General features: G+C 44.4%; 1 protein-coding gene and 1 long non-coding RNA gene across 2 annotated transcripts in view; both read right to left on the reverse strand.

Moving 5' to 3' along the window:
* The window catches only part of LOC311102378 (consortin-like), a 23,916-nt gene extending 12,118 nt beyond the window's left edge, over positions 1–11,798 (reverse strand). The window contains exons 1-5 of the mRNA XM_084143700.1: positions 11,722–11,798; positions 10,043–10,132; positions 8,752–9,102; positions 7,179–7,795; positions 2,180–2,210 (exon numbers count right to left, since the gene is read on the reverse strand). Of these exons, the coding sequence (XP_083999826.1) occupies positions 2,180–2,210; positions 7,179–7,795; positions 8,752–9,102; positions 10,043–10,052 (1,009 nt within the window). The 5' untranslated portion in view covers positions 10,053–10,132; positions 11,722–11,798. The remainder of the gene's footprint in view (positions 1–2,179; positions 2,211–7,178; positions 7,796–8,751; positions 9,103–10,042; positions 10,133–11,721) is intronic.
* LOC311102380 overlaps positions 1–27,924 on the reverse strand; it is a 90,812-nt gene that overhangs the window by 15,205 nt on the left and 47,683 nt on the right. The window lies entirely within an intron of this gene.

A 27,924-nucleotide genomic window follows, 5' to 3' on the forward strand; every position in this document is an offset into this window, starting at 1 on the left:
TTTCTCCCCTCTCTCTCCAGATGAAATCTTGCGACTTGTGACGGCCGGCCGGCCAACAACCTGCCCGCTTGACCCTATCCCCTCCTCTCTTCTCCAGACCATTTCCGGAGACCTTCTCCCTTACCTCACCTCGCTCATCAACTCATCCTTGACCACTGGCTATGTCCCTTCCGTCTTCAAGAGAGCGAGAGTTGCACCCCTACACTCGATCCCTCTGATGTAAACAACTACAGACAAGTATCCCTTCTTTCTTTTCTCTCCAAAACTCTTGAGCGTGCCATCTTTAGCCAACTCTCTTGCTATCTCTCTCAGAATTACCTTCTTGATCCAAACCAGTCAGGTTTCAAGACTGGTCATTCAACTGAGACTGCTCTTCTCTGTGTCACGGAGGCTCTCCGCACTGCTAAAGCTAACTCTCTCTCCTCTGCTCTCATCCTTCTAGACCTATCTGCTGCCTTTGATACTGTGAACCATCAGATCTGTCTCCGCACCACGTGCTCTCACCACTGGTGTCCCCCAGGGCTCAGTTCTAGGCCCTCTCCTATTCTCTCTATACACCAAGTCACTTGGCTCTGTCATATCCTCACATGGTCTCTCCTATCATTGCTATGCAGACAACACACAATTCATCTTCTCCTTTCCCCCTTCTGATAACCAGGTGGCGAATCGCATCTCTGCATGTCTGGCAGACATATCAGTGTGGATGACGGATCACCACCACAAGCTGAACCATCGGCAAGACGGAGCTGCTCTTCCTCCCGGGGAAGGACTGCCCGCTCCATGATCTCGCCATCACGGTTGAGAACTCCGTTGTGTCCTCCTCCCAGAGTGCAAAGAACCTTGGCGTGACCCTTGACAACACCCTGTCGTTCTCTGCTAACATCAAAGTGGTGACCCGATCCTGTAGGTTCATGCTCTACAACATTCGCAGAGTATGACCCTACCTTACACAGAAAGCGGCACAGGTCCTAATCCAGGCACTTGTCATCTCCCATCTGGATTACTGCAACTCGCTGTTGGCTGGGCTCCCTGCCTGTGCCATTAAACCCCTACAACTCATCCAGAACGCTGCAGCCCGTCTGGTGTCAACCTTCCCAAGTTCTCTCACGTCACCCCGCTCCTCCGCACACTCCACTGGCTTCCAGTTGAAGCCTGCATCTGCTACAAGACCATGGTGCTTGCCTACGGAGCTGTGAGGGGAACGGCACCTCCGTACCTTCAGGCTCTGATCAGTCCCTACACCCAAACGAGGGCATTGTGTTCATCCAACTCTGGCCTGCTGGCCCCCCTACCTCTGCGGAAGCACAGTTCCCGCTCAGCCCAGTCAATACTGTTCGCTGCTCTGGCACCCCAATGGTGGAACAAGCTCCCTCACGACGCCAGGACAGCGGAGTCACTCACCACCTTCCGGAGACACTTGAAACCCCACCTCTTTAAGGAATACCTGGGATAGGATAAAAGTAATCCTTCTACCCTCCCCCTACCCCACCCCCAAAAAAAGTATATATATATATATATATATATATATATATATATATATATATATATATATATATATGATATATTGTAAAGTGGTTGTCCCACTGGCTATTATAAGGCGAATGCACCAATTTGTAAGTCGCTCTGGATAAGAGCGTCTGCTAAATGACGAAAATGTATATGTAAAATGTGCCTGTAGCTGGCTCGGGATCGGTCCCACACAGAGCAGTGTACTGGAGAGCTCCCATGTATTACAGAGGGATTGTGTTAGCCACCGTCATCCATAAACATGAGTGCTTCGCTCTTTGCATCTCTCTCTTTCAACAGGCACTGAGGCGCTCTGTATAAGCCCACAGCTTTTCTGTAACAAGCCACTACGCACACACACCACACACACGTGCGTGTGCACACACACACACACCATCTGTAGTGGTCGTGTCTGATCAAGACTAAAACAAAGAGCACAATGAGAAGATGTTCAAATCCAAACAGTGTCCAAACAGTGTCCAAACACTGTAGCTTGAATGTTGTGGTACATTTAAACTAGAACACAGCCTTGGCCTGAGAGTTAGAATGAACCAGAGAACACTGGAATTCACCGGAAAGACATGAGCTGACTGATAAGAATACAATCTTCCTAGACCTAGAGGACATAACACACCTGTTCAGTATCACACACACACACAAGTGATAAGGATACAATCTTCCTGGAGGACAAAGGCCTCGGCTACCTGCAGAGATGGAGACAGAATGGAGAGGGTTAAAGGACAACATGTACATTCACGTACACACTGCTTTTACATTCTAGTCATCCATAACAACTACAACAACTAACAAGTGTATTCCACCAAGAAAGACAAAATACATACTGTCCTACCATCAACTGTAGCATCAATAGTTAAAACATCTTACAGGCCTAATACTGAATAATAATTAAACTACGTCTAGTATGACTTTGACCCCAAGACAGAACATGCCAAGGTAACATCTAACTGTAAGTCGCTCTGGATAAGAGCGTCTGCTAAATGACTAAAATGTAAAATGTAACATAAGACATTTAGCTGAATCGCAACACTTTACCCCAAAACCCCTCCCTAAGATGAATAAAGATAAACACACACAAACACACGAGAAACATGGCTAGTCCCCATGAGCACAGTGGAAAATACAGGAAATAGCAGGAAAGTCTTTCAAATCCTTCTTGATCACAGCTGCATTTGCAGTTTCCAAAGTTCCCCTGTATCCCCTGTAGCTAACGGGAGGTAAGACGAGCTCCACGGCCTGCCTGACGCAGCAGCAGTGTCCGTGTCCGTGTGTGTGTGCGTGTTTAACAAACAGACTCTACCTCTCTAGCGAATGTTAATATCCTTCTCCTGCTGACTGAAGTGGACAAAAAAAACGGGACAGAGAGAGAGAGAGAGAGAGAGAGAGAGAGAGAGGAACAGAAAGCGAGAGAATAGCCGTGTGTGTGAAAGAGAGTTTGTCAGAGAGAGAGAGAAGAGAGAAACAGAAAACGAGAGAACAGCCACGTGTGTGAAAGAGAGTTTGTCAGAGAGAGAGAATAGGAGCGTGTGTACATGAGAGAAAGAGAGCAGGAGCGCGGTAGTGAGAGGCGGTAATAACCCACTGACCTCTCTCACACTCTCTTTCACGCAGACACTCTATCCCTCTCTCTCTTCTTTGTTGCAAGCTACCATACATTTACATAAATATGAATTGCTCACTCCGCTTGCTTGTGGTGAGTGTTTAAGAGAGAGAGACAGGGAGGGAGCGGGAGAGAGGGAGCCATAGAGAGAGTGAACGAGGGAGGCAGTGAGAGAGAGAAAGAAAATAGGCTTTAACCGTTCTGCTGCCTTGCTGTCCAGAGGCACTGGGCTATTTTATAAGCCTTACTCTAAACAGTTAAACTGTTTAAACTTTCACCACATTACAGCCGGACAAAGGTGCTCTTTTTACCCCTAAAACAGATGCTCTGATGAAGGTTAACTGACCGAAAGCTCAGCTACAATTAAATAAATGTGCATCTGAATGGAAGTGTGCAGAGACTTCTTCATACTACCCCTAAAACAAGAGAAAATAGAAAAGTAGACTTCCTAATGTACTAAATATTTTTTATAGGAAGTATAACAGTATCAAATGTAATCTCCTTCTTAGAGAGCTCCCCTTTAAAACTCAACCAGGGGAGACATAACATAAACTCTCATTCTATCCTTAAAAAGGGCTGGTTCTGGTTGGTCAGAACTCCAGGGGTTGCTAAGTGCTATTTAGCTAATGACCAATCAGATTGGTGTCAGGGATTGAGAAGGTCAGGAGAAGGTCAGAGGTGAACAGAGGCGAGTTGGTTACTATAGGGGTTTGTTCAGTGAGGTGAAACATTCAGAGCGTTTCAGAAAGAAAATGAATAGAGCTGACACGATTCCCTGTTCTACCCAACAGATAACCATGGCCCAATCCCAAATGGCCTCCTAGACGAGGGTTCCCCAACTGGTGTCCCACGGGCCAAATTTGGCCTGCGGGTGATTTTATTTGGCCCCCCAAGTTTATATATATTTTTGTGGGACATAAAAGCCTGTAAAAACACCAGCAAATCAGCTCCAAGTGATTTTAATTTTGGAAATCTGTTCCAAAGTATTCCAACGCATAATAGAGAGATATATATGTGATTGTATACCAGCGTGTCGCAAACTGGTGTCGCGAGAGAAACTGAAATAAAATAAATAAAATCGCACTTGGTTCATAGAACCGGGGTTACATCAGTAACCTCTGGTAGCTGCTAGATGCGTTTGTAATAAACAGAGTGGTTTCTGTTTTCTTCCTACCAACATGGCTCTATCCTTTGAACCGTTTAAGCTACAACATATTATGACCTCATCAATGAAAGATAAGACTCCCAGGAACACATATTCGTCTTCTGTTTCCCTCTACAATGCCCACAAGCCGTGCATGGCTCATTAGAATAGGGTGGACAAGACCAGGCACTAAATCAGACTGGGGGGAAAAGAACATCATCAGTAGCTAGGTTTCCATTCAATTTGCCAACAATTTTCATGCAAATATTCTAAAATCTGCACAAAACAATATGCGCATTTTCCCACCAGAGATGTTTCCATCTAACTGACTTTTTACGGATAAAAGGCTATGCAAATATACAAGTTAAATGGTTTTCATCGCATTTTCAACTCTACTGATGGTTTTGTCACAAAAACGGTTGCATTATATAGCAAATCAGCCCACTCTGGTCTTGGCACATGAGGTCTAGCCAACAGCTCTCAGATACAGATACATCATAACTTATTTAATCTGTAGCCTAATAAACTGCATGCTTTCCCGAGTCGTAGTGGGAGGACTCCAAGTTTACTTCAATATGATGGTTATTATATCAATATATGCGCATAAAGGCGTTTCTATCACCATTTCTCGCATAATTAATTTTACCAACACAAAAAGATCCCACCATGTCGAACGAACAAATTGTCTGTCGGCATTTATAAAATTGTACCGGCATTTCCTGTTTCCATCAGCCCGGTCGTGACTTTTTTCATGCGTCAGGTGATTCATCCGCATGATATGGTTGGATGGAAACATGGTTAGTGATGATGTTCTTTTCTACACAAAAGAGCATACAAAATGATTGCCTGATGATCTTCTGAACTTCCCAATACCTTTCTGATGCATTTCAGTCACTTCAAACCATACTTCCTTCAGATTGACATTTTGTCAAAGGTACTGTCAGACTGATTTGTAATAGACTGTCATAGCCCAAATTGTAATTTTTTTTTTTACATTGGCTGGTGGATTACATCTCTTTTTTCACATGGTGGGGGTCGCGAAAGTTTTTCATAAAATGGGGTTGCGGGCCAAAAAGGTTTGGGAAACCCTGTCGTATACAAATGTAAGCAAGGTTTGAAATTATTTTGTTTTTGTCAAATATTATATCTCTTTGGGCTTCTTGCAGCCAATTTGCAGTCTACAAATTATTTGTCATTATGTTCCGGCCCCCTGACTATCCGCTCAAGAAAAAAAATCTGCCGAAACTGAATCTAGTTAATGATCCCTGCCCTAGACCCTATGCGCTGGTGGAGGTCTGAGAGGATTTGATTGGTATAAGCCAAGCGTTTTCAAAGTGTGAGACAGTGGGCCTCCCTTCAGAGAACATCAAGGTAACCACGCCCCCGCAAAATTATTTTAAAGAGAAATGTATTACATTCTGTTGTAAAATAAATAGTTGCAATGAAACTGTTAAGAATAACTTTTTATTTTTGGACACTGCATCCTGATTGTAGGCATTAGTCTCCCACTCCTACATTTGGGCTTAAATCATGCTCTGCACAACTTAATGAACATGCAACTGACTTAATAGAAAATGTTAATCAATACAAAGGCTTTCAGAATATCCAGGTTTCCATTTTTGTTTCTATTACAAAGTATGTCATTGCCCTTTTAAGACTCCGCTGCCCCTTTAAAAGCTCTGTTGCAGTTGCGCCCAAGCCATGCTAGAAAATCAGGTTGTAATTGCATTTTTAAAATGATGCCACAAGTGCCATTTTAGGAGTTGACCCGCCCCATCCAACCTGACAGCGCTTGAGAGGATCTACAGAGAAGAATGGGAGAAACTCCCCAAATACAGGTGTGCCAAGCTTGTAGCGTCATACCCAAGAAGACTCGAGGCTGTAATCGCTGCCAAAGGTGCTTCAACAAAGTACTGAGTAATACTAATGTAAATGTGATATATTTGATTGTTTTTTCACACATTTCTAAATCAGTTTTTGCTTTGTCATAATGGGGTATTTTGTGTAGATTGATGAGGGATTTTATTTTAAAATCCATTTTAGAATAAGGCTGTAACATAACAAAATGTGGAAAAAGTAATGAGGTCTGAATACTGTCCGAATGCACTGTAATATTTATTCATTTTTAGAGAACCGAATACAGTTTGAATTGGCTTTCCTTTCACGCCTCCCCTGAAACTCTCTGCTGCCCCTTTAGGGAGGTACTCCTCACTTTGAAAGCCCGCTATATAGTGAAACTTTCACCTAGCCTATCAGAGGGCAAGGTGGAGCTATTACCATATTGATTGCCCTGTCAAATCCTCTTAGATCTGTGCATAGGGTCCTGGGGACCATTTGGGATTGGGCCCTGTCTGTTCTGAACAATACATTTCTTATGAACTTTGTGTAACGTTGCACCCCCCTGAACGCGCCCCAGGAGACAGTTGAATGTGTCTGAAGAAGGTAGGGAGTAGACAGAGAGGCGATGATCAGACATGACAACAGTGCCCCCTACTGGTGGAGATGGGAATAGACAACACTGTTTTCACTTCACTTCATCCAGAGTTATGTGGTGAGGCTGTGTATCACAACGACAGGGATTCTACCCCACCCAGTCACGCCTGCCAGCTCTGTAATGGCTGTGTGTGTGTGTGTGTGTGTGTGTGTGTGTGTGTGTGTGTGTGTGTGTGTGTGTGTGTGTGTGTGTGTGTGTGTGTGTGTGTGTGTGTGTGTGTGTGTGTGTGTGTGTGTGTGTGTGTGTGTGTGTGTGTGTGCGTGCGTGTGCGTGTGTGTTCAGTCAGTCTGGTAAACAGAATCACAGCTCACCACACGTAGAGGGAACCACACCTGGCTGTCAGAGGAATGTTCACTCGAGAACACCGCAGGCAGGTAGAAATACCATATATAGAATGGAGAGGGAGGGGCACACACCTGATGGAGGTACTGAGGCAGGTGGGAGTGATCGCCACGTTCCCCTAGCTCCTGTAAGGTGGCAAGGAGGGCAGGGCTAGGGATAGGCTCTGCGGTGGAGGTGGTAGGTCCTGTGGTGGAAGTGGTGGGAGTGGTGGGTCCTGTGGTGCAGGTGGGGCCTGTGGTGGTGGTAGGTCCTGTGGTGCAGGTGGGGCTTATGGTGGAGGTGGTAGGTCCTGTGGTGGAGGTGGTGGGTCCTGTGGTGCAGGTGGGGCCTGTGGTGCAGGTGGTAGGTCCTGTGGTGCAGGTGGGGCTTATGGTGGAGGTGGTAGGTCCTGTAGTGCAGGTGGGGCTTATGGTGGAGGTGGTAGGTCCTGTGGTGGAAGTGGTGGGTCCTGTGGTGCAGGTGGGGCCTGTGGTGGAGGTGGTAGGTCCTGTGGTGCAGGTGGGGCTTGTGGTGGAGGTGGTAGGTCCTGTGCTGGAGGTGGTGGGTTCTGTGGTGCAGTTGGGTCCTGTGGTGGAGGTGTGTGTCTTGCCCACAGGGTCACTGTAGCAGGGTTCGTCTGGACTTCTTGCTTTGGGGCTGATGGGATCTGTAGTCTCTGGAGACACAGAGGGCCGGAACTCTACCGGACTGCCTACAGAGTGAGAGAGAGAAAAAAGAGAGCACATCAAAGTTAAACCGTTATAAAAGCCTGAAACCAGACAGCAAGTGCCAGTGAAAAGCCAGATTGAGCAAATCCTCAGCTTGGCATTAACGATTACACACACTGACGCTGGGTACTTTTCCCTCTGTGTTTCTGTGCTGTGGAAACCATACAATCCGTTTGAGCAATCCCAAGTCCTGATAAGTCCATAAATCCTTTATTATCCCATGGTGGGAAATTCATTTGGTTGCTGGGGACATAACATACATAGTATAATGCATCATTGAGCACTTGAACCGACAGACACACACACACACACACACACACAAACCCAAAAGAGGTATGTCCAGAGAGTATGTGTTATGGGACAGACTCAGACCCCATACCCAAAAGACAATAAGATAAACAGAAAAAACCCTTACAGCAAAGCTTTAGATCCTCAGACTCATCTCAATCACTTTCCCTCTCCACTGGCTCCCTACTGTCTTCCCTCCTTTCTTCTCCCAGACTTTCTATTAATCTCTTCTCTCCTGTCTCTCTACCTCTTCTTCTCCTTCTGTCCCCCTCCTTGCTGTCCCCCTCTCCTCTAGCTGTCTCCGACTGTAGCTGATGTAGTTGCTCTGACATCATTGTGTGTAATTAATTGGGTGAGACCCGGTCTGTATGCTACAAATCTGATCCGCTGACCCATTAACAGGGTTAGCACGCACGCACGCACACACACACACACACACAAGCCCAGCCAATTGAGTAACCCAGACCTTCAACCATGGCCACAAACACACACAGTTTAATTAATAGAATTTACTGGTCCTCTGCCTCCTCCTGATCAATGGTACCCAACCAAATAAAACTCATACAAGTAAAGGTGATATATTTTTACAAACCAAGCTGTCAGTGTGTGTGTGTGTGTGTGTGTGTGTGTGTGTGTGTGTGTGCCACCTTACCTGTGTCTGAGAAGGAGCAGTCAGTCATAGGAGTGTCGGGTGATTGGCCGCGAGTCACACTGCTGTCCTCCTCCTCTTCTTCCACAATCACATCATCCTCATCACCATCTTCCTCTCCCTTCACCTTTCTATCTTCCTCCTTCTCATCTTCCTCCACATTGTTGTTTAAAGAGTTTTGTTGGATGAAGTCTCGTCCAACCCTCTGACCATCATCTAGTTGAGTCTGCGTCCGGTTCTGGTTTTGGTCGGCAGAGACCTGATTTGGTTCCGAGGGGTCTGATTGGTTGCAGTGGAGGTCGACCCCACCCTCCTGACCCTCAGACAACACTGGCCCCTCCCTCTCACACTGACCTGGGAGCAGATAAAGAGAGATTAGACTAGAGCTTCTGTTGTCGTCATTACACACAGCAGGAGATTCCAATCTACTCCGTAGGCACTCATGATGACCTGAGAGAATTAAAGTTAGTAGGTAGAAGCAATACAGTGATAGCTCCCTCTTGCCTATCAGATAGACTTTCACCATGGCTGAGTCCCAATTCTTCACCCTTCTTCCAGAATGTGCATTTGCACACTTTCACGCATGGATTTTACAATGGTAGAAACTCCCTCCGGTCAACGCTTACACTAATCCCAAGCTTTTAAATCAATGACTGGCGGGAAAAGGGTGGAGAATCAGGACATAGCACATATTTCACCGCTCTCTCCCCCTGCTACTAATAATAAATCATTGAATTTGTAACACGCTTTTCATTGAAAACCAATCTCAATTTGCTACAGTGAATGCATGAAAATAAATAAAAACAACAGACATAGACAAAATAAGGACACAACTAGACAGGGCAACTGACACAAAGAACACAGCTGACACTACAAGGAACAAGGACAACAAGGCTATAACACAGCTATTACTAACAGAAGGCCTTCCTAAAGAGAAGGGTTTTAAGGCCCGTTTAAAAGGAGCCCAGAGTCTGTGGTGCCTTCAGGTGGTCTGGAAGTGCATTCCAGAGGCGGGGAACGGTCGAGCAGAAAGCCAGATCTTCCATGGAGCGGAGCTTTGTCCTGGGGGCGTGGAAGAGCAGGCTATCGCTCAATCTGAGGTTGCGGGCGGGGCTATGGGATACGAGAAGATCTTTGAGGTATGGAGGGGCATTGCCATGGATGTACTGAGATGTCGGCAGGAGTGTTTTGAATTCAATTCTGAATGAGACGGGGATCCCTCTTCCATTACTTCCCTGTCACCCTCTCCTTACCCTCATCCAATGGTCTCCCCACCTCTTCCCTTCCTCCTTACCCTCATCCATGGGTCTTCTCCTCCGTGACCTCTCAGCATGAAGGTCAGCCACTCCCCGTGCCACGCCTACCAGACACAGCCCTCCTCCTACTGACGAGAGAGAGAGAGAAAGAAAGGCAAGAGAAAAGAGAAAACAAGTCTAATGTCATTCCTACAAGTGTCAAACCATGAATATTTACACACACAACACACACACTATTTTAGGCCTAAAAGTGCCTCCGTGGAGTAGTGTTGTCCTGGTTCTCTCCAGCATTGCTCCTGTTAGCTCTTAGTGACCATTAGGTAAAAAAAGAGAGCACTTATCCCTATGGTCCCCCTTCAGAGCACAGTAGGGTTAGATCCATAGAAATAGACTTCATAGAATGGACATTTCCCCTGAGAATGACAGTACATGGAACATGGAGAATAAGCAGGGCAGGTGTGGTGGTTTACACAACACCTACCTTTGTGTGTGAGAGAGAGATAGAGAGATAGAGAGAGAGAGAGAGAGACATGTTGATGCCAGCTGAACTTGGCCACTGTTATTGTTACATCTCTTTGTCTTTGTTCTCTTCCAGGGGGTCCATAAATAATGAAGTACATAGACAGGGAGGGATACACACACAGGCCTACCAGGCAGTAGGTTAGTCCATCTCATTTGAGAGAAGAATGGGTTCAAAAACAGGAACACACAAACACATGAATTGATCCAAAGCCAACTCAACTGACAAAAACACACAAGTAACAACATGCACAGTCTAGCACTCAGAATTAGGCAAATTCACACACACAGGGAGTACGATCCAGAAAAACTAGCATAACTGCACACAGCACACACAATATGCAGCAGAGACATAAGAGGGCTGTTCAGGTGACTCATCTGAATCTAATAACACCCACTCCATGTCTTCTCTGCAGCTGCTACATGTGTATCTAAGTCCAACGTAGGAGGATATCAGAGTGACATTTGTGTTCCTCTCATAGAATGAAACTACTACACTGTCCTCACCCAGGGGTCAGGGTCTTCTCTCTGACACATTCAATCACTTTGTTAATGTGATGTATGTACCAAGTTGCCAGATGAGGATGGTGACAAACATCATAATATCATGCATCAGCTGTTTCGTATCGTCAGAACCTCTGTGGTGCGTAATAACAGGCCCTACACTTAGCGACCTATCAGTCAGATAAGAAAACAATTAACACATATTGGAAAATCTGCGTTGCCGTTAAGGTTACAATACAGACAATGTTCCTGCCAATGCGAGCTAATGTAATGTTACACCGATGCGATACGCTCGAGCTGGTTTTAGCTCGTGTAGTGATTCGTTTTCTTCACTGGCTTGTCAAATGGGTTTGATTAGCTGGCTAGCATAGCAAGTTAACAGCTAGCCTAACGTTACCTATCGCTGTCTGTTTTGCTGCTTGAAGCTAACGCCACTGTACCTACTGTACCTACTAGTTAGCAAGGTCCTGTGTTTTGTAAAATTCGATATGTATTATGAATGCAAAAATTATACCCGAATACATGCGTACTATGAATGTTTAACACACGGTTGGATCATGTTTAGCTAGCTGTCACCGAGCTAATTTACACATCTGGCTGTCATGCTAACGTTAGCGCTTACATCTGGCTTTTACCGCGCGCTTTGATGCAAGTCGTCGCCTTCTAGTACACGGCCATAACTAGTAGTACTTACGATTTAATAAATGTCGTGTCTTGTATCCAGTATGAAGGGTGTTGAACCGAACACTGACTGACTGATGTTTGTTTGCGGATTTCAATCTTCCTGACACCTAGCCAAAAGATGACGTAACTTTCGTATGGTAATGAGGAAACCTTCAAAATAAACGCCCGCATTTCAAAACATTGCAATGTGGAAAACTAATTCAAATGATATATTGTACCAACAAGAAAATGCAATAAGTAATTTATGATAACGAATACAAAATATATATATATTTTTTTTTTACGACCAATAATGAAAGAAAATACAATGTTGACAATGGTATGTTGAGAATATTGGGCTGTAGAGAGAAAAATAATAAATAATTGGTCATTTAGCAGACGCTCTTATCCAGAGCGACTTACAGGAGCAATTAGGGTTAAGTGCCTTGCTCAAGGGCACATCAACAGATTTTTCACCTAGTCGGCTCGGGGATTAGAACCAGCGACCTTTCGGTTACTGGCACAACGCTCTTAACCACTAAGCTACCTGCCGCCCGTTTCTACTTGTCTCAGCTAAAGTGTGGTGGAAAAGACTTGGTAGGGTCTCTACTAACCAAATATGGTTCGTTTTGGAGGGGGACTGTGTCGTACATATCCAGCAGCACTTTGCTCTCCACCCCTCCATAGCCCCCAATGCATTCATTGTAATGAATAGGATGTACATGGAATACTTATCGGCTTGTAGAGAGAAACGTTTTCTACCTGTCTCAGCTAAAGTGGGGTGGAAAATGCTCAGTAAGGTCTCTACTAACAAACTATATGGTTAGTTTTGGAGGGGCACCGTGTTATAGACATACTGTATGCATTTAGTCCTGCATGTTATATGAATTCCAAAACAATAAATGAATGTACTGTTGTAGCGTTAAATATCCGTTGTAAAGACAAAACACTTAAACACTTTTTCTTTTGTTTACCTTGTTTGCTTCTTGTGTGAAATAAAATGTGAACAAAGACAGACACAATGTAAATAATGATGGACTGGCATACCTGGTAACAACCTAGATTAACCTAATGGTGATGGTAATGGCTGCACCTTTACACATTTAAATCAGCCCAAGGCCAGCCTTGACATGTGCCAAAAAATGCATCAGGTCAATCGCTTGGCCTGACAATTAAAATAGTTGTGAGGTAGTGTCCTAGTAAAATCATGTTGCTATAGGTTTATATCACCCCAATTATGCATAGCCTTCCAACTATTTTCTTAAACCCACCTTGGTCGCAATCATATCCAAAGTTTCACCTCTTGGACTTGGGTTTTGGACGGATTCATGGATCATAGCCCATCTCTCCAAATTGTAATTTGTGAGAAAAAACATGTGATTATTACTTGGCCTTTGTCTTATTATAAACTTCAATGTTTAGCATTCCACTTCCAAACATAAAAGGCGCTCTTAACATTAATTCCAAGCAAATGATTACAAAGGGAGAAGTACCACGCTCATGCAATGAAAATGCAGCAGTACTCATTAAACACATTTTTGGATCAGCACTCCAAATATTATTGTACTTTATGTTTCTCTTGTAAGGTCAAAAGTCACCACTGTAATGCGAAACCCTGTATTCACATCTCGCTTTATTGATCTTCCAGCAGTTGGCAATGAGAGGTTGAACAACAGATTGAGCTCAGTAATCTGTCATTCAGGGATAAACGCCCAAAAAGGACTACTGGGCACAGTTTACAGTGCATTCAGAATTTATTCAGACCGCTTTCCTTTTTCCACATTTTGTTACTTTACAGCCTTATTCTAAAATTGATTAAACATATTTATTTCCTCGTCAATCTACACACAATACCCCATAATGACAAAGGAAAAACAGATTTTTAGAAATTTCTGCAAATGTATTACAAATAAAAAACAGAAATACCTTATTCACATAAGTATTCAGACCCTTTGCTATGAGACTCGAAATTGAGCTCAGGTGCATCCTGTTTCCATTGATCATCCTTGACATATTTCTACAACTTGATTGGAGTCCACCTGTGGTAAATTCTATTGATTGGACATGATTTGGAAAGGCACACACCTGTCTATATAAGGTCCCACAGTTGATAGTGCATGTCAGAGCAAAAACCAAGCCATGAGGTAGAAGGAATTGTCAATAGAGCTCTGAGACACGATTGTGTCAAGGCACAGATCTGGGGAAGGGTTCCCAAAAAATGTCTGCAGCATTTGTATTTGTATTTATTATGGATCCCCATTAGCTGCAGCCAAGGCAGCAGCTACTCTTCCTGGGGTCCAGCAAAATTAAGGCAGTTATACATTTTAAAAACATTACAATACATTCATAACATATTTCACAACATATTAAGTGTGTGCCCTCAGGCCTCTACTCTACTACCACATATCTATAACAAAAAATCCATGTGTACATGTATGTATAGTGCGTATGTTATCGTGTGTTTGTATGCATGTGTCTATGTTTGTGTTGCTTCACAGTCCCCGCTGTTCCATAAGGTGTATATGTATCTGTTTTTTAAATCTAATTTTACTGCTGGCATGAGTTACTTGATGTGGAATAGAGTTCCATGTAGTCATGGCTCTATGTAGTACTGTGCGCCTCCCATAGTCTGTTATTGACTTGGGGACTGTGAAGAGACCTCTGGTGGTATGTCATGTGGGGTATGCATGGGTGTCCGAGCTGTGTGCCAGTAGTTCAAACAGACAGCTCGGTGCATTCAACATGTCAATATCTCTCACAAATAGTAGTGATAAAGTCAATATCTCCTCCACTTTGAGCCAGGAGAGATTGACATGCATATTATTAATGTTAGCTCTCTGTGTACATCGAAGGGCCAGCCGTGCTGCCCTGTTCTGAGCCAATTTTTCCGAAGTCCCTCTTTGTGGCACCTGACCACACGACAGAACAGTAGTCCAGGTGCGACAAAACTAGTGCCTGTAGGACCTGTCTTGTTGATAGTGCTGTTAAGAATGCAGAGCATTGAAGGTCCCCAAGAACACAGTGGCCTCCATCATTCTTAAATGGAAGAAGTTTGGAACCACCGAGACTCTTCCTAGAGCTGGCCGCCTGGCCAAACGGAGCAATCGGGGGAGAAGGGCCTTGGTCAGGAAGGTGACCAAGAACCCGATGGTCACTCTGACAGAGCTCCAGAGGTCCTCTGTGGAGATGGGAGAACATTCCAGAAGGACAACCATCTCTGCAGCACTCCATCAAGCAGGCCTTTATGGTAGAGTGGCCAGACAGAAGCCACTCCTCAGTAAAAGGTAAATGACAGCCCGCTTGGAGTTTGCCAAAAGGCATCTAAAGGAATCTCAGACCATGAGAAACAAGATGCTCTGGTCTGATGAAACCAAGATTGAACTCTTTGGCCTGAATGCCAAGCGTCACGTCTGGAGGAAACCTGGCACCATCCTTACGGTGAAGCATGTTGGTGGCAGCATCATGCTGTGGGGATGTTTTTCAGCGGCTGGGACTGGGAGACTAGTCAGGATCGAGGGAAAGACGGCTCCGTGGATTGATGAGGAATTGAAAAACTGTATGGTTGAAAGAAATGGAGCAAATGGAGTGGCTGATAAGTCTGGCTGCACATCTGACTGGTTGATTTACTGCAAATTGAGCAATCGTGACTAAACTCAACAAAAAGAAGAAGACACTGTATTATGAAGCCAAGATCAATGATATAAAGAATGATGGAAAAAAACATTGGAATACTTTAATTGAAATTATGGGCAGAAAGACACATTTTACTCCATCTTTCATCGAATCAGATGGCTTATTCATCACAAAACCATTTGATGTTGCCAATTATCTTAATGATTACTTCATTGGCAAAATGTGGGAAAACTTAGGCAGGAAATGCCATCAACGAACAGTAAACCATCGTATTCATGCATAAAAAACAAATAATGCATTGCAAGTTAGAATTTTGTAAAGTTAGTGTGGGAGAGGTGGAAAAAGTATTGTTATCGATCAATAATGACAAACCTGGCATTGACAACTTAAAGCTACTGAGGATGGTAACTGACTCTATAGCCACTCCTATCTGTCATATCTTTAACCTGAGCCTAGAGGAAAGTCTTTGTCCTCAGGCCTGGAGGGAAGCCAAGTAATTCTGCTACCCAAGAGTGGTAAAGCGGCCTTTACTGGTTCTAACAGCAGACCTATAAGCTTACTGCCAGCTCTTAGCAAACTGTTGGAAAAAATACTGTTAGGCTATGGTTCAACCCAGCACTCAGAGAAACAAACACGACTAAGGGAGTGGAAGAAACAAAAATTATTTTAATAAAAGTTCAAATTGTCTTAGTCCAAAAACAACTGAAGAAAAGGAACAGAGTGGGCTAGTCGGCTCCGGAGGAAGGAGAGGCTGAGGCAGGCAGGCAGGCAGGCAGACCGGCAGGCAGGAAGGCAGGCAGGCAGGTTGGGAGGTATGTCTGAACTGAAGACAAAACAAACGACAGGTTAAGGAGAGTAAAGAGCCAGGCTGAAGACAAAGACAAAATAACTCTACTGGTGAGCCAAGTTACCGCTCTGGTAAGAACAACGATCTGGCGCCGGTGGAGAGCCATGCCCAGGAATTAGTAGTGCAGGTTGATTAAAGAATAGGATGCAGCTGCGTAGGCAGGAATCACTGGAAACAACCCGCAGCTGCACAGGAGAGGCAGATCCTGAGCACGCCCCCTGATCCACTCCAGACACACCCACATAAAGGGGACAAACACACATACAGATACAACAGACAAAGAGGGGACAAAACAAGGAGGAAGGGAAACAGAAAAGGGAGAGACAAGCTGCCCACATAACAGTACCCCCCCCCCCTCAATGGTCGCCACCTGGCGACCCACCAGGCCTGTCAGGGTTGTCGTGATGGAAGTCCGTGATCAGCTGAGGATCCAACACAAAACGCTTAGGGACCCAAGACCTCTCCTCTGGTCCATAACCTTCCCAATCGACTAGGTATTGGAGACCCCTACCCCGCCTCCGAGAGTCCAGGAGCCTACTGACGGTGTAGGCCGGATGGTCGTCAATGAGGCGAACAGGTGGAGGTGGATCAGCCGGCGGACACAAAAGGCTGGAGGACACAGGTTTCAGTTGGGAGACGTGGAAAGTAGGGTGTATCTTCATGGCTGAAGGCAACTTCAAACGAACCGCAGCGGGGTTAATGATGGACTCCACCACAAACGGACCCAGGTACCGAGGAGACAGCTTGCGTAATTTGGTACGAAGAGGTACGTTCTTTGATGACAGCCAAACCTCTTGACCAGGATGAAACACAGGTGCGGGAGTCCTGCTCCTATCCGCTGTCGTCTTGTTCCTGTCGGTGGTCCGAAGCAATGCTTCCCGAGCGTTGCTCCACACTCTCTGGCAGCGGCGGAGGTTCTCCTGAACCGAAGGAACAGCCAATTCCTTCTCCTGAGCAGGAAACAGAGGGGGTTGATAACCCATGGTAACCTCGAAGGGTGAAAGACCGGTGGCAGAGGTGGTGAGGGAGTTGTGGGCGTACTCTATCCAAGGCAGATGTTTGGCCCAGGATGATGGATGTTGAGCAGCCACACAACGAAGGGTTGCTTCAAGGTTTTGATTGGCTCTTTCTGTTTGACCGTTGGTCTGGGGATGAAACCCTGAGGACAGACTAACGGAAGCACCCAAAGCAGAACAGAAAACCTTCCAAACACGGGAAGTAAACTGTGGGCCTCTATCAGATACGATGTCCACAGGTATTCCATGGGGACGGAATACATGTTGGACTAGGAGGTCCGCTGTCTCACTGGCAGACGGTAATTTTGGTAATGCTATATAGTGGACAGATTTAGAGAATCTGTCCACAATGGTAAGTATAGTATCATTACCTTCAGACTTGGGTAGGCCGGTGACAAAATCCATGGCAATGTGGGACCAGGGACGGCTGGGAACTGGTAGGGGTAGCAGCAGCCCCGAAGGGGACTGATGGGAGGCTTTGCCCCGAGCACAGGTTGAACAGGCTGCCACAAAAGCCCGAACGTCAGTTTCCATTGAAGGCCACCAAAAATGTCTCCTAAGCAGCGTCAACGTGCGTCTCATCCCAGGGTGACCAGCAAAACGGGAGGTGTGAATCCACTGCAACACCTGAGACCGGACCGTCTCGGGAACAAAGAGTAGGTTGGGAGGTCCATCACCCGGTCCCGGGTCCGTGGCAAGTGCAGTCTTCACAAGAGACTCGATCTCCCACTGTACTGCCGCCACGACGCATGAGGAAGGCAGGACTGCCTCAGGCTCGCTGGTCTCCGAAGGGTCAGCAAACTGGCGGGACAAAGCATCTGGTTGAACATTTCTTGACCCCGGTCTGTATGTAAGAATAAAGTTAAACCTACTAAAAAACAGGGCCCATCTGGCTTGGCGTGAGTTGAGTCTCTTAGTGGCTTGGATGTAAGCCAAGTTTTTGTGGTCTGTCCAGACCACAAACGGCAGTTCAGCTCCATCCAGCCAGTGCCGCCATTCTTCCAGTGCTAGCTTGACCGCCAGCAGTTCCCGGTTTCCAACGTCGTAATTCCGTTCTGTGGGTGACAATTTCTTGGAGAAAAAAGCACAGGGGTTAAGCTTTTGGTCAGTGGGGGAGCGCTGGGAGAGGACTGCTCCCACACCTGAGTCCGACGCGTCCACCTCCACAACAAACTGCAGAGAGGTATTGGGGTGTATCAACACGGGGGAGGTGGAAAACAGTTCCTTCAAAACCCCTACCGCCTGCTCCGCCTCAGGGGACCACAGAAAAGGGACTTTTGGGGATGTGAGTCTAGTAAGGGGTGCCACCACTTTACTAAAACCCTTAATGAATCTACGGTAGAAGTTAGCAAAGCCCAAAAATCGTTGAAGTTGCTTACGGGTGGTGGGTGTGGGCCATTCCGTCACTGCCCGGATCTTCTCGGGGTCCGCCTTCACCTGCCCGCTCTCAATTATGAAACAAAGGAACGATGTAGACTGTTTGTGGAACTCACACTTTTCTGCTTTGACGTACAGCTTGTTCTCCAAGAGCCGTTGAAGGACTTGACGGACGTGTGACTCATGCTCCTCGGGTGACTTGGAAAAAACAAGAATATCATCCAGGTATACAAAGACAAAACGGTTCAAAAAATCCCTAAGAACGTCGTTCACCATGGCTTGGAAAACAGCAGGGGCGTTTGAGAGCCCAAAGGGCATGACCAAATACTCAAAATGTCCCAGTGGAGTGTTGAAAGCGGTTTTCCACTCATCTCCCTTTCGGATTCGGACAAGGTGATAAGCGTTCCTGAGGTCGAGCTTGGAAAAAACTGTGGCGCCATGCAGAGGTTCAAAAGCTGAGTTGATGAGTGGAAGGGGATACTTGTTTTTAACAGTTATGTTGTTTAAACCCCTGAAATCGATACAGGGGCGTAACGACTTGTCTTTCTTTTCCACGAAAAAGAACCCTGCACCCAAAGGAGACGACGAGGGACGGATTATGCCCGAGGCCAGAGAATCCCCAATATACTGCTCCATTGCCTCTCTTTCCGGTCGGGACAGATTGTATAAGCGACTAGAGGGCAAGGGAGCACCAGGAAGCAGTTCAATAGGGCAATCATAAGGCCTATGTGGTGGTAGAGACAGAGCCTTGTCCTTACTGAAAACCTCCGCTAAGTCATGGTATTCTTTGGGGACCGATGACAGATCGAGAGGAGCTGAGGGATGAGTTGGGTTACACTTAGTGGGGGGAACCGCTGACCTAAGGCACTCTGAATGGCAGTTAGTGCTCCAACTGAGAATGGTGTGACGTGTGCAATCAATTTGTGGGTTGTGAAGAGCCAACCAGGGGAAGCCAAGGATTAGGGAGGTAGCTGAGCCAGACATAACTCTTAACTGAATGCTTTCACAATGATTGCCAGAAATCACTAGGGAAACGGGGGTGGTTTGATGAGTTATCTCCGCGAGGAGGCGCCCATCCAGGGCTGTGACCCGAATGGGGGTAGGTAGTGGCTCCATGGGGATACGAGCTTGTGTAACGAACTGGTGGCTAATAAAGTTGTCTTCTGCACCTGAGTCTATGAGAGCTGAGAGTGGCAGGGAATGACTCTGGAAACGTAAGGTTACAGGTACTTGTAATCGGGGAATGATGGGTTCAGGATCTAACTCTGGGCTCGCAAGTAGACCCACCGTTACGAGCGAGCCTTGTCTTTTGGTCGCTTAGGGCATGTAGTCAGAATGTGTGTGGCGTCTCCACAGTACAGGCACTCACCCGCCTGGAGGCGCCGTTGCCGCTCTGCTGGAGGTAGTCGAGCTCGACCCACTTGCATAGGTTCCTCCTCTGTGCTCGGGATGGGATCAGGAACAAGAAGCTGCCGGCTCCGGGGAGGCGAGACTCGAGTGGTTGAAGGCTGGGGAACTCGTCCTCCTAGATGTGGCCGACCGCCTCTCTCCCAACGCCTCTCCCGCAACCGGTTGTCTAGCTTAATGGACAGGGAAACGAGAGAATGTAAATCATGTGGCTCATCACGAGCAGCCAGTTCATCCTTAATCGCGTCATTCAAACCGTTTAGAAATGCTCCTTGAAGTGCCACATTGTTCCACTTGGAGTCCGCTGCCAACGTCCAGAATTCAATAGAGTACTCAGCCACACTGTTAGAACCCTGCCTCAAATTAAAAAGTATCTTGGAGGAATTACCCACATGGTCAGGATGGTCAAAAACAGTCTTCAATTTAGCAGAAAAATCAGTAAAAGTCAATCCAGTCAAAGTTTGATTTGAGCATACAGCCTCCGCCCAAACCAGAGCTCTCCCTCTTAACAGCCCCAGAACATAATGTACCTTAGAGGAATCAGTAGAAAATGACAGTGGCCTCTGCCGAAAAATCAAGTCACACTGAAGCAAAAATCCCCGGCACTTGTCCAATTCTCCATTGAACGGTTCAGGCGACGTGACAGGGGGTTCCCGATGGAACGAAGCCTGCATAATGTCCGAGGAAACAACTTGGGGTGCATCAAACTGGGGGTCAGAGAGAGATGGAGAACTGATAACAGACAATTTAGAGACTTGTGTAGTTAACTGAGTCACCTGGTTCAGCAGTTGATGATTATCTTCCAAAAGAGTCCGAATCAATTGGTCATGCTGTCCTAGCAACGTTCCTTGAGCCTGGATAGCTTGTTGGAAGCTGTCTTCGTTTGCCCCGTGCTGTTTCTCTGTTGGGTCCATGGCCAGATCGTTCTGTTAGGCTATGGTTCAACCCAGCACTCAGAGAAACAAACACGACTAAGGGAGTCGAAGAAACAAAAATTATTTTAATAAAAGTTCAAATTGTCTTAGTCCAAAAACAACTGAAGAAAAGGAACAGAGTGGGCTAGTCGGCTCCGGAGGAAGGAGAGGCTGAGGCAGGCAGGCAGGCAGGCAGACCGGCAGGCAGGAAGGCAGGCAGGCAGGTTGGGAGGTATGTCTGAACTGAAGACAAAACAAACGACAGGTTAAGGAGAGTAAAGAGCCAGGCTGAAGACAAAGACAAAATAACTCTACTGGTGAGCCAAGTTACCGCTCTGGTAAGAACAACGATCTGGCGCCGGTGGAGAGCCATGCCCAGGAATTAGTAGTGCAGGTTGATGAGAGAATAGGATGCAGCTGCGTAGGCAGGAATCACTGGAAACAACCCGCAGCTGCACAGGAGAGGCAGATCCTGAGCACGCCCCCTGATCCACTCCAGACACACCCACATAAAGGGGACAAACACACATACAGATACAACAGACAAAGAGGGGACAAAACAAGGAGGAAGGGAAACAGAAAAGGGAGAGACAAGCTGCCCACATAACAAATACAATGCTATTTCTCTGTAAACAAATTAACAACAGACTTTCAGCATGCTTATAGAGAAGGGCACTCAACATGTACTGCACTGACACAAATGACTGATGATTGGTTGAAAGAAATTGATAATAAGAAGATTGTGGGAGCTGTACTGTTAGATTTCAGTGCAGCCTTTGATATTATTGACCATAACCTGTTGTTGAATAAATGTTTGTGTTATGGATTTTTAACATCTGCCATATCGTGGATTCAGTACTATCTATCTAATAGAACTCAAAGGGTTTTTTATAATGGAAGCTTATCTAATGTCAAACATGTAATGTGTGGTGTACCGCAGGGCAGCTCTCTAGGTCCTCTACTCCTTTCTATTTTTACCAATGACCTGCCACTGGCATTAAACAAAGCATGTGTATCCATGTATGCTGATGATTCAACCATATACGCATCAGCAAACACAGCTAATGAAGTCACGGAAACCCTTAACAAAGACAGTCTGTTTTGGAATGGGTGGCCAGTAATAAACTGGTCCTGAACATCTCTAAAACAAAGAGCATTGTATTTGGTGCAAATCATTCCCTAAATTCTAGACCTCAGCTGAATCTGGTAATGAATGGTGTGGCTGTTGAACAAGTTGAGGAGACTAAATTACTTGGCATTACCTTAGATTATAAACTGTCATGGTCAAAACATATAGATTCAATGGTTGTAAAGAAGGGGAGAGGGCTGTCCGTAATATAGAGATGCTGTGCTTTTTTGACACCACACTCCAAAAAGCAAGTTCTAGTTTTGTCTTATCTTGATTATTGTCCAGTCATGTGGTCGAGTGCTGCAAGGAAAGACCTAGTTAAGCTGCAGCTGGCCCAGAACAGAGCGGCACGTCTTGCTCTTCGTTGTAATCAGACGGCTAATATAAATACTATGCATGCCAGTCTCTCTTGGCTAAGAGTTGAGGAGAGACTGACTGCATCACTTCTTCTTTTTATAAGAAACATTAATGTGTTGATAATCCCAAATGGTTTGCCTAATCAACTTACACACAGCTCTGACACACACACTTACTCCACCAGACATGCCACTAGGGGTTGTTTCACAGTCCTCAAATCCAGAACAAATTCAAGAAAGCGTGCAGTTTTACAGTGCCTTTCAAAAGTATTCATCCCCCTTGGCGTCTTTCCTATTTAGTTGAATTACAACCTGTAATTTAAATGAAATTTTTATTTGGATTTCATGTAATGGACATACACAAAATAGTCCAAATTGGTGAAGTGAAATAAAAATATATATATATATTCAAAAAAATAAATAACGGAAAAGTGGTGCATGCATATGTATTCACCCCCTTTGCTATGAAGCCCCTAAATAAGATCTGGTGCAACCAATTACCTTCAGAAGTCACATAATTAGTTAAATAAAGTCCACCTGTGTGCAATCTAAGTGTCACATGATCTCAGTATATATACACCTGTTCTGAAAGGCCCCAGAGTCTGCAACACCACTAAGCAAGGGGCACCACCAAGCAAGCGGCACCATGAAGACCAAGGAGCTCTCCAAACAGGACAGGGACAAAGTTGTGGAGAAGTACAGATCAGGGTTGGGTTATAAAAAAATATCTGAACCTTTGAACATCCCACGGAGCACCATTAAATCCATTATAAAAAAATGGAAAGAATATGGCACCACAATAAACCTGCCAAGAGAGGGCCGCCCACCAAAACTCACGGACCAGGCAAGGAGGGCATTAATCAGAGAGGCAACAAAGACACCAAAGATAACCCTGAAGGAGCTGCAAAGCTCCACAGCGGAGATTGGAGTATCTGTCCATAGGACCACTTTGAGCCATACACTCCACAGAGCTGGGCTTTACGGAAGAGTGGCCAGAAAAAAGCCATTGCTTAAAGAAAAAATTATGTTCGCCAAAAGGCATGTGGGCGACTCCCCAAACATATGGAAGAAGGTACTCTGGTCAGATGAGACTAAAATTGAGCTTTTTGGCCATCAAGGAAAATGCTATGTCTGGCGCAAACCCAACACCTCTTATCACCCCGAGAACACCATCGGCAGGGTCTGGGAAACTGGTCAGAATTGAAGGAATGATGGATGGTGCTAAATACAGGGAAATTCTTGAGGGGAACCTGTTTCAGTCTTCCAGAGATTTGAGACTGGGACGGAGGTTCACCTTCCAGCAGGACAATGACCCTAAGCATATTGCTAAAGCAACACTAGACTGGTTTAAGGGGAAACATGTAAATGTCTTGGAATGGCCTAGTCAAAGCCCAGACCTCAATCCAATTGAGAATCTGTGGTATGACTTAAAGATTGCTGTACACCAGCGGAACCCATCCAACTTGAAGGAGCTGGAGCAGTTTTACGTTGAATAATGGGTATAAATCCTAGTGGCTAGATGTGCCAAGCTTATAAAGACATAACCCAAGAGACTTGCAGCTGTAATTGCTGCAAAAGGTGGCTCTACAAAGTATTGACTTTGGGGGGGTGAATAGTTATGCACGCTCAAGTTATCTGTTTTTTTGTCTTATTTCTTGTTTGTTTTACAATAACAAATATTTTGCATCTTCAAAGTGGGAGGCATGTTGTGTAAATCAAAAGGCAACAAAATAAGAAAAATGCCAAGGGGGGTGAATACTTTCGAAAGCCATTATTGCATGGAACTCTGTTCCATCTCATATTGCTCAAATTAACAGCAAACCTGGTTTAAAAAAACAACAGATAAAGCCTCTTCCCTATTTGACCTAGATAGTTTGTGTGTATGTATTGATATGTAGGCTACGTGTACCTTTAAAAACATTTTATGTAGCTCTGTCCTTGAGCTGTTCTTGTCTATTAATATTCTGTATTAGGTAATGTTTAATGTTTTGTGTGGACCCCAGGAGGAGTAGCTGCTGCTTTTGCAACAGCTCATGGGTATCCTAATAAAATACCAAATATTAAATACCAAATGAATGGAGCAAGGTACAGCGAGATCTTTGATGAAAACCTGCTCCAGAGCTCTCAGGACCTCAGACTGGGGGCGAAGGTTCACCTTCCAACAGGACAACGACCCTAAGCACACAGCCAAGACAACACAGGAGTGGCTTCGGGACAAGTCTCTGAATATCCTTGAGTGGCCCAGCCTGAGCCCGGACTTGAACTTGATCAAACATCTCTGGAGAGACCTGAAAATAGCTGTGCAGCAACGCTCCCCATCCAACCTGACAGAGCTTGAGAGGATCTGCAGAGTAGATTGGGAGAAACTCCCCAAATACAGGTGTGCCAAGCTTGAAGCGTCATACCCAAGAAGACTCAAGGCTCTAATCGCTGCCAAAGGTGCTTCAACAAAGTACTGAGTAAAGGGTACTTTTGTAAATGTGATATTTCAGTTGTTTTTCTTATACATTTGCTAAAAAAAATTAAAACCTGTTTTTGCCTTGTCATTATGGGGTATTGTGTGTAGATTGATGAGGAAAAAAACAATTTAATCACTTTTAGAATAAGGCTGTAACGTAACAAAATGTGGAAAAAGTCAAGGGGTCTGAATACTCTCCGAATGCACTGTATATTTGACTCTTAAGATTAAGATTATCTCTATAGTGATTATCTCTATAGAATCTACAAACATTGAGGACACAGCAGGAGTTAAATAATTGTATGTATTATGTAATGAGGGCTTTCACATAAGCTCTGATATCAGTGAGCAAGTACTGTCATGTGAGTCAGTTTCAGATATTTATGTTATTCCAATTTGTAACAATTTCCTCAATCATCTTGAGGGTAAAGCCTTTCCTGTTTTGACATTTCTGAAGAAAACATCCGCTTTCAAAGAATGTAACAAAAGATTACTTAAAGCAAACCGTATGAGTCCAAATCAGTAATTCAGCAAAATAATTTCACTGCTGGATGCAGTGAAAACAGGACAGACTACACAATCATTGCTTTAACAGAGGCCTCAAAACAACGATATATGTGACATTATGGAATCTTTTGTGAAGGAAATGCTAACTGAAAATGTCTTAGCCAATGATCTCCTCCACGTTCACAGTTTATGCTCTCAAAGTTGCAGTCAGTGCAAGAAAGCCATGTAAAAAACGAATAGTTGAACCAAGTCATATTTCTGAAAGAGGCATCAAAGAATTCCTCTCACTACAAGCATCCCAAGAAGCAAGATTTGTAAAACATGTAATACTGTTAACAACTTTCAGTAGTCAAGCTCTAATGTCATCCATGCTCCAAAGACATTACTTGTGAAGGTAGACAGGCCAGCAGAGAGCTGTTTACCCAAGAGCTTGAATCTATCCTGCATATATAACATACACCTCTTTGAATTATCTAGTATTATCAACTTTTCAGATAATTACCCATGGCAAGCTCTGGTATATCGACTGCACTCAAGTATCAAAATCAAGTGTGGGCTTTACCTTAAAGAAGGTCCAAGAATTCCTGAAGCAAGTTGTGCTCTATCTGGTATCATACGAAAAGAAACACAGTGAAAAAGTACAACATTATCTTCAGAAAGAGAAAAGTAATCCGTACTCTGACAAATGCACAAAGACTGACTCATCTGTGTCTAAACTTCTAATTCCAAAGACAACCAAAACTCTTCCATCGCCACTTACTTAAGAAGATTATAAAATATTAAGCAATGACAAGAAGTGGTTCAATGACCAAATAATTGCTGTGTACAATTATATTTTGAAGTCACATCTGAAGGAACAATTTGTTCCCTGCGTCTTTTGCGAGTCAGGAATTACAGAGTCTGCTTTGTGACAGCGAAGAGGTTATGCCAAATGTGCCTGGAACGGTGCACAATTGGTGGCGTTTTGATCATGTGATAGTGCCTGTGAACATAAAGTCACATGGGACAGTTATAGCCATAGCTATGCAACATATACTGTAGTTAGTAGCACTAAATGCATTACATTAAATCTTACAATTATGGATTCCTTAACCTCTACGGGATCGGTGTCCCTTATACGGGACGGATGTTGCACAATATGCGATTTCTAACTAGAATGGTGTTGTAAACAACAGCCAACTTTCCAGGACATAGACATGACTTATGTGGGCAGAAAGCTTAAATTCTTGTTAATCTAACTGCACTGTCCAATTTACAGTAGCTATTACAGTGAAAGAATACTATGCTATTGTGTGAGGAGAATGCACAACAACAAAAAACGTATCACGGCAACTGGTTTGATACATTCCCCTCTGAAGGTAAATAATGTACTTACATTCAGTAATCTTGCTCTGATTTGTCATCCTAAGGGTCCCAGAGATAATATGTAGCATAGTTTTGTTTGATAAAATCAATTTTTATATTCAAATGTGGGAACTGGGTTCTACAGTTTGAACCCCTGCTGTCTCTGGCTCCACACCCACCCCGCCCGGCCATCTAGATGTGTGAAAGTTAGTGTATAAGCTAATGATCCATCATGTATGACATTCCTGGGAGTGTGTAAACTTACATTTTGTATTACCATATCATTTTTGTATGTTCTCTATAGTTATGTACTTGAAAATGTATCAATTGACCAATTTGGCACATTTGGGCAGACTTGATATAAAATAGTCCAGTATTGCAATGCTTCACTGGATCAATCTGAAACTTTGCACACCCACTGCAATATTATATTGTGGCCTTTCTCTTGCATTTCAAAGATGATGGATCAATAATAATAATAGAAAACACATGTTTTTTTGTTTGTATGATATTTTGTGTTGCGTATCCTTGCTTCAGGTCCTGAGCTACAGGCAATTAGATTTGGGTAAGTCATTTTAGGCGAAAATTGAAAAAAAGGGTCCGATCCTTAAGAGGTTAAAGGATACACTACAGAAATACCTGGCATTACAGTATCTGGCAATGCATGGATTTGTGGTGGATGTGACACTAAACTATACATTTTCTTATCGGTGCATCTATTTTAGAAAACAGTCAGATGGTAGTAGTTGTGGTGTTTATGTGTGCTTATTCTCTGAAGCAGCCTTATTAGAGGGCAATGTGAATACGCGTTGTAGCAATGGCATGCGAGAGTTTGTTTTACTGTATATCATTTATCAGAGAGAAAACTACTATGTAATACGTTTTAAACTCTACAGAAAATGCCTTTACTGACCTTGATAGATAATCAACACGTCTCGTATTATCTTTCAACCTTGTCTCTGTTATTGGGTTTGAAAACATGGTTAATAGGACATTACAGTATACTGCTTACCTTGATAGAAAAGCAACACAGAGGCCTATAACTTGTAAATAATGTCCTCCATTGTTGTTCTGAAAGCTTGATAATACTGTGTACTGTTAGCCTTGCAGCCTTGTTGTCTCTTGTAATACATTTTAAACTCTACAAAAAGTGCCTTTGCTGACTTTGATCGATAATCATGACAATATACTTAGTAAATAATCTTGTCTCTGTAAAAATTATTTTAAAAACATGGTTAATAGGACT

The sequence above is a fragment of the Coregonus lavaretus genome (genome assembly GCF_964263955.1).
Source record: "Coregonus lavaretus genome assembly, chromosome: 27".
Taxonomy (NCBI): Eukaryota; Metazoa; Chordata; class Actinopteri; order Salmoniformes; family Salmonidae; genus Coregonus; species Coregonus lavaretus.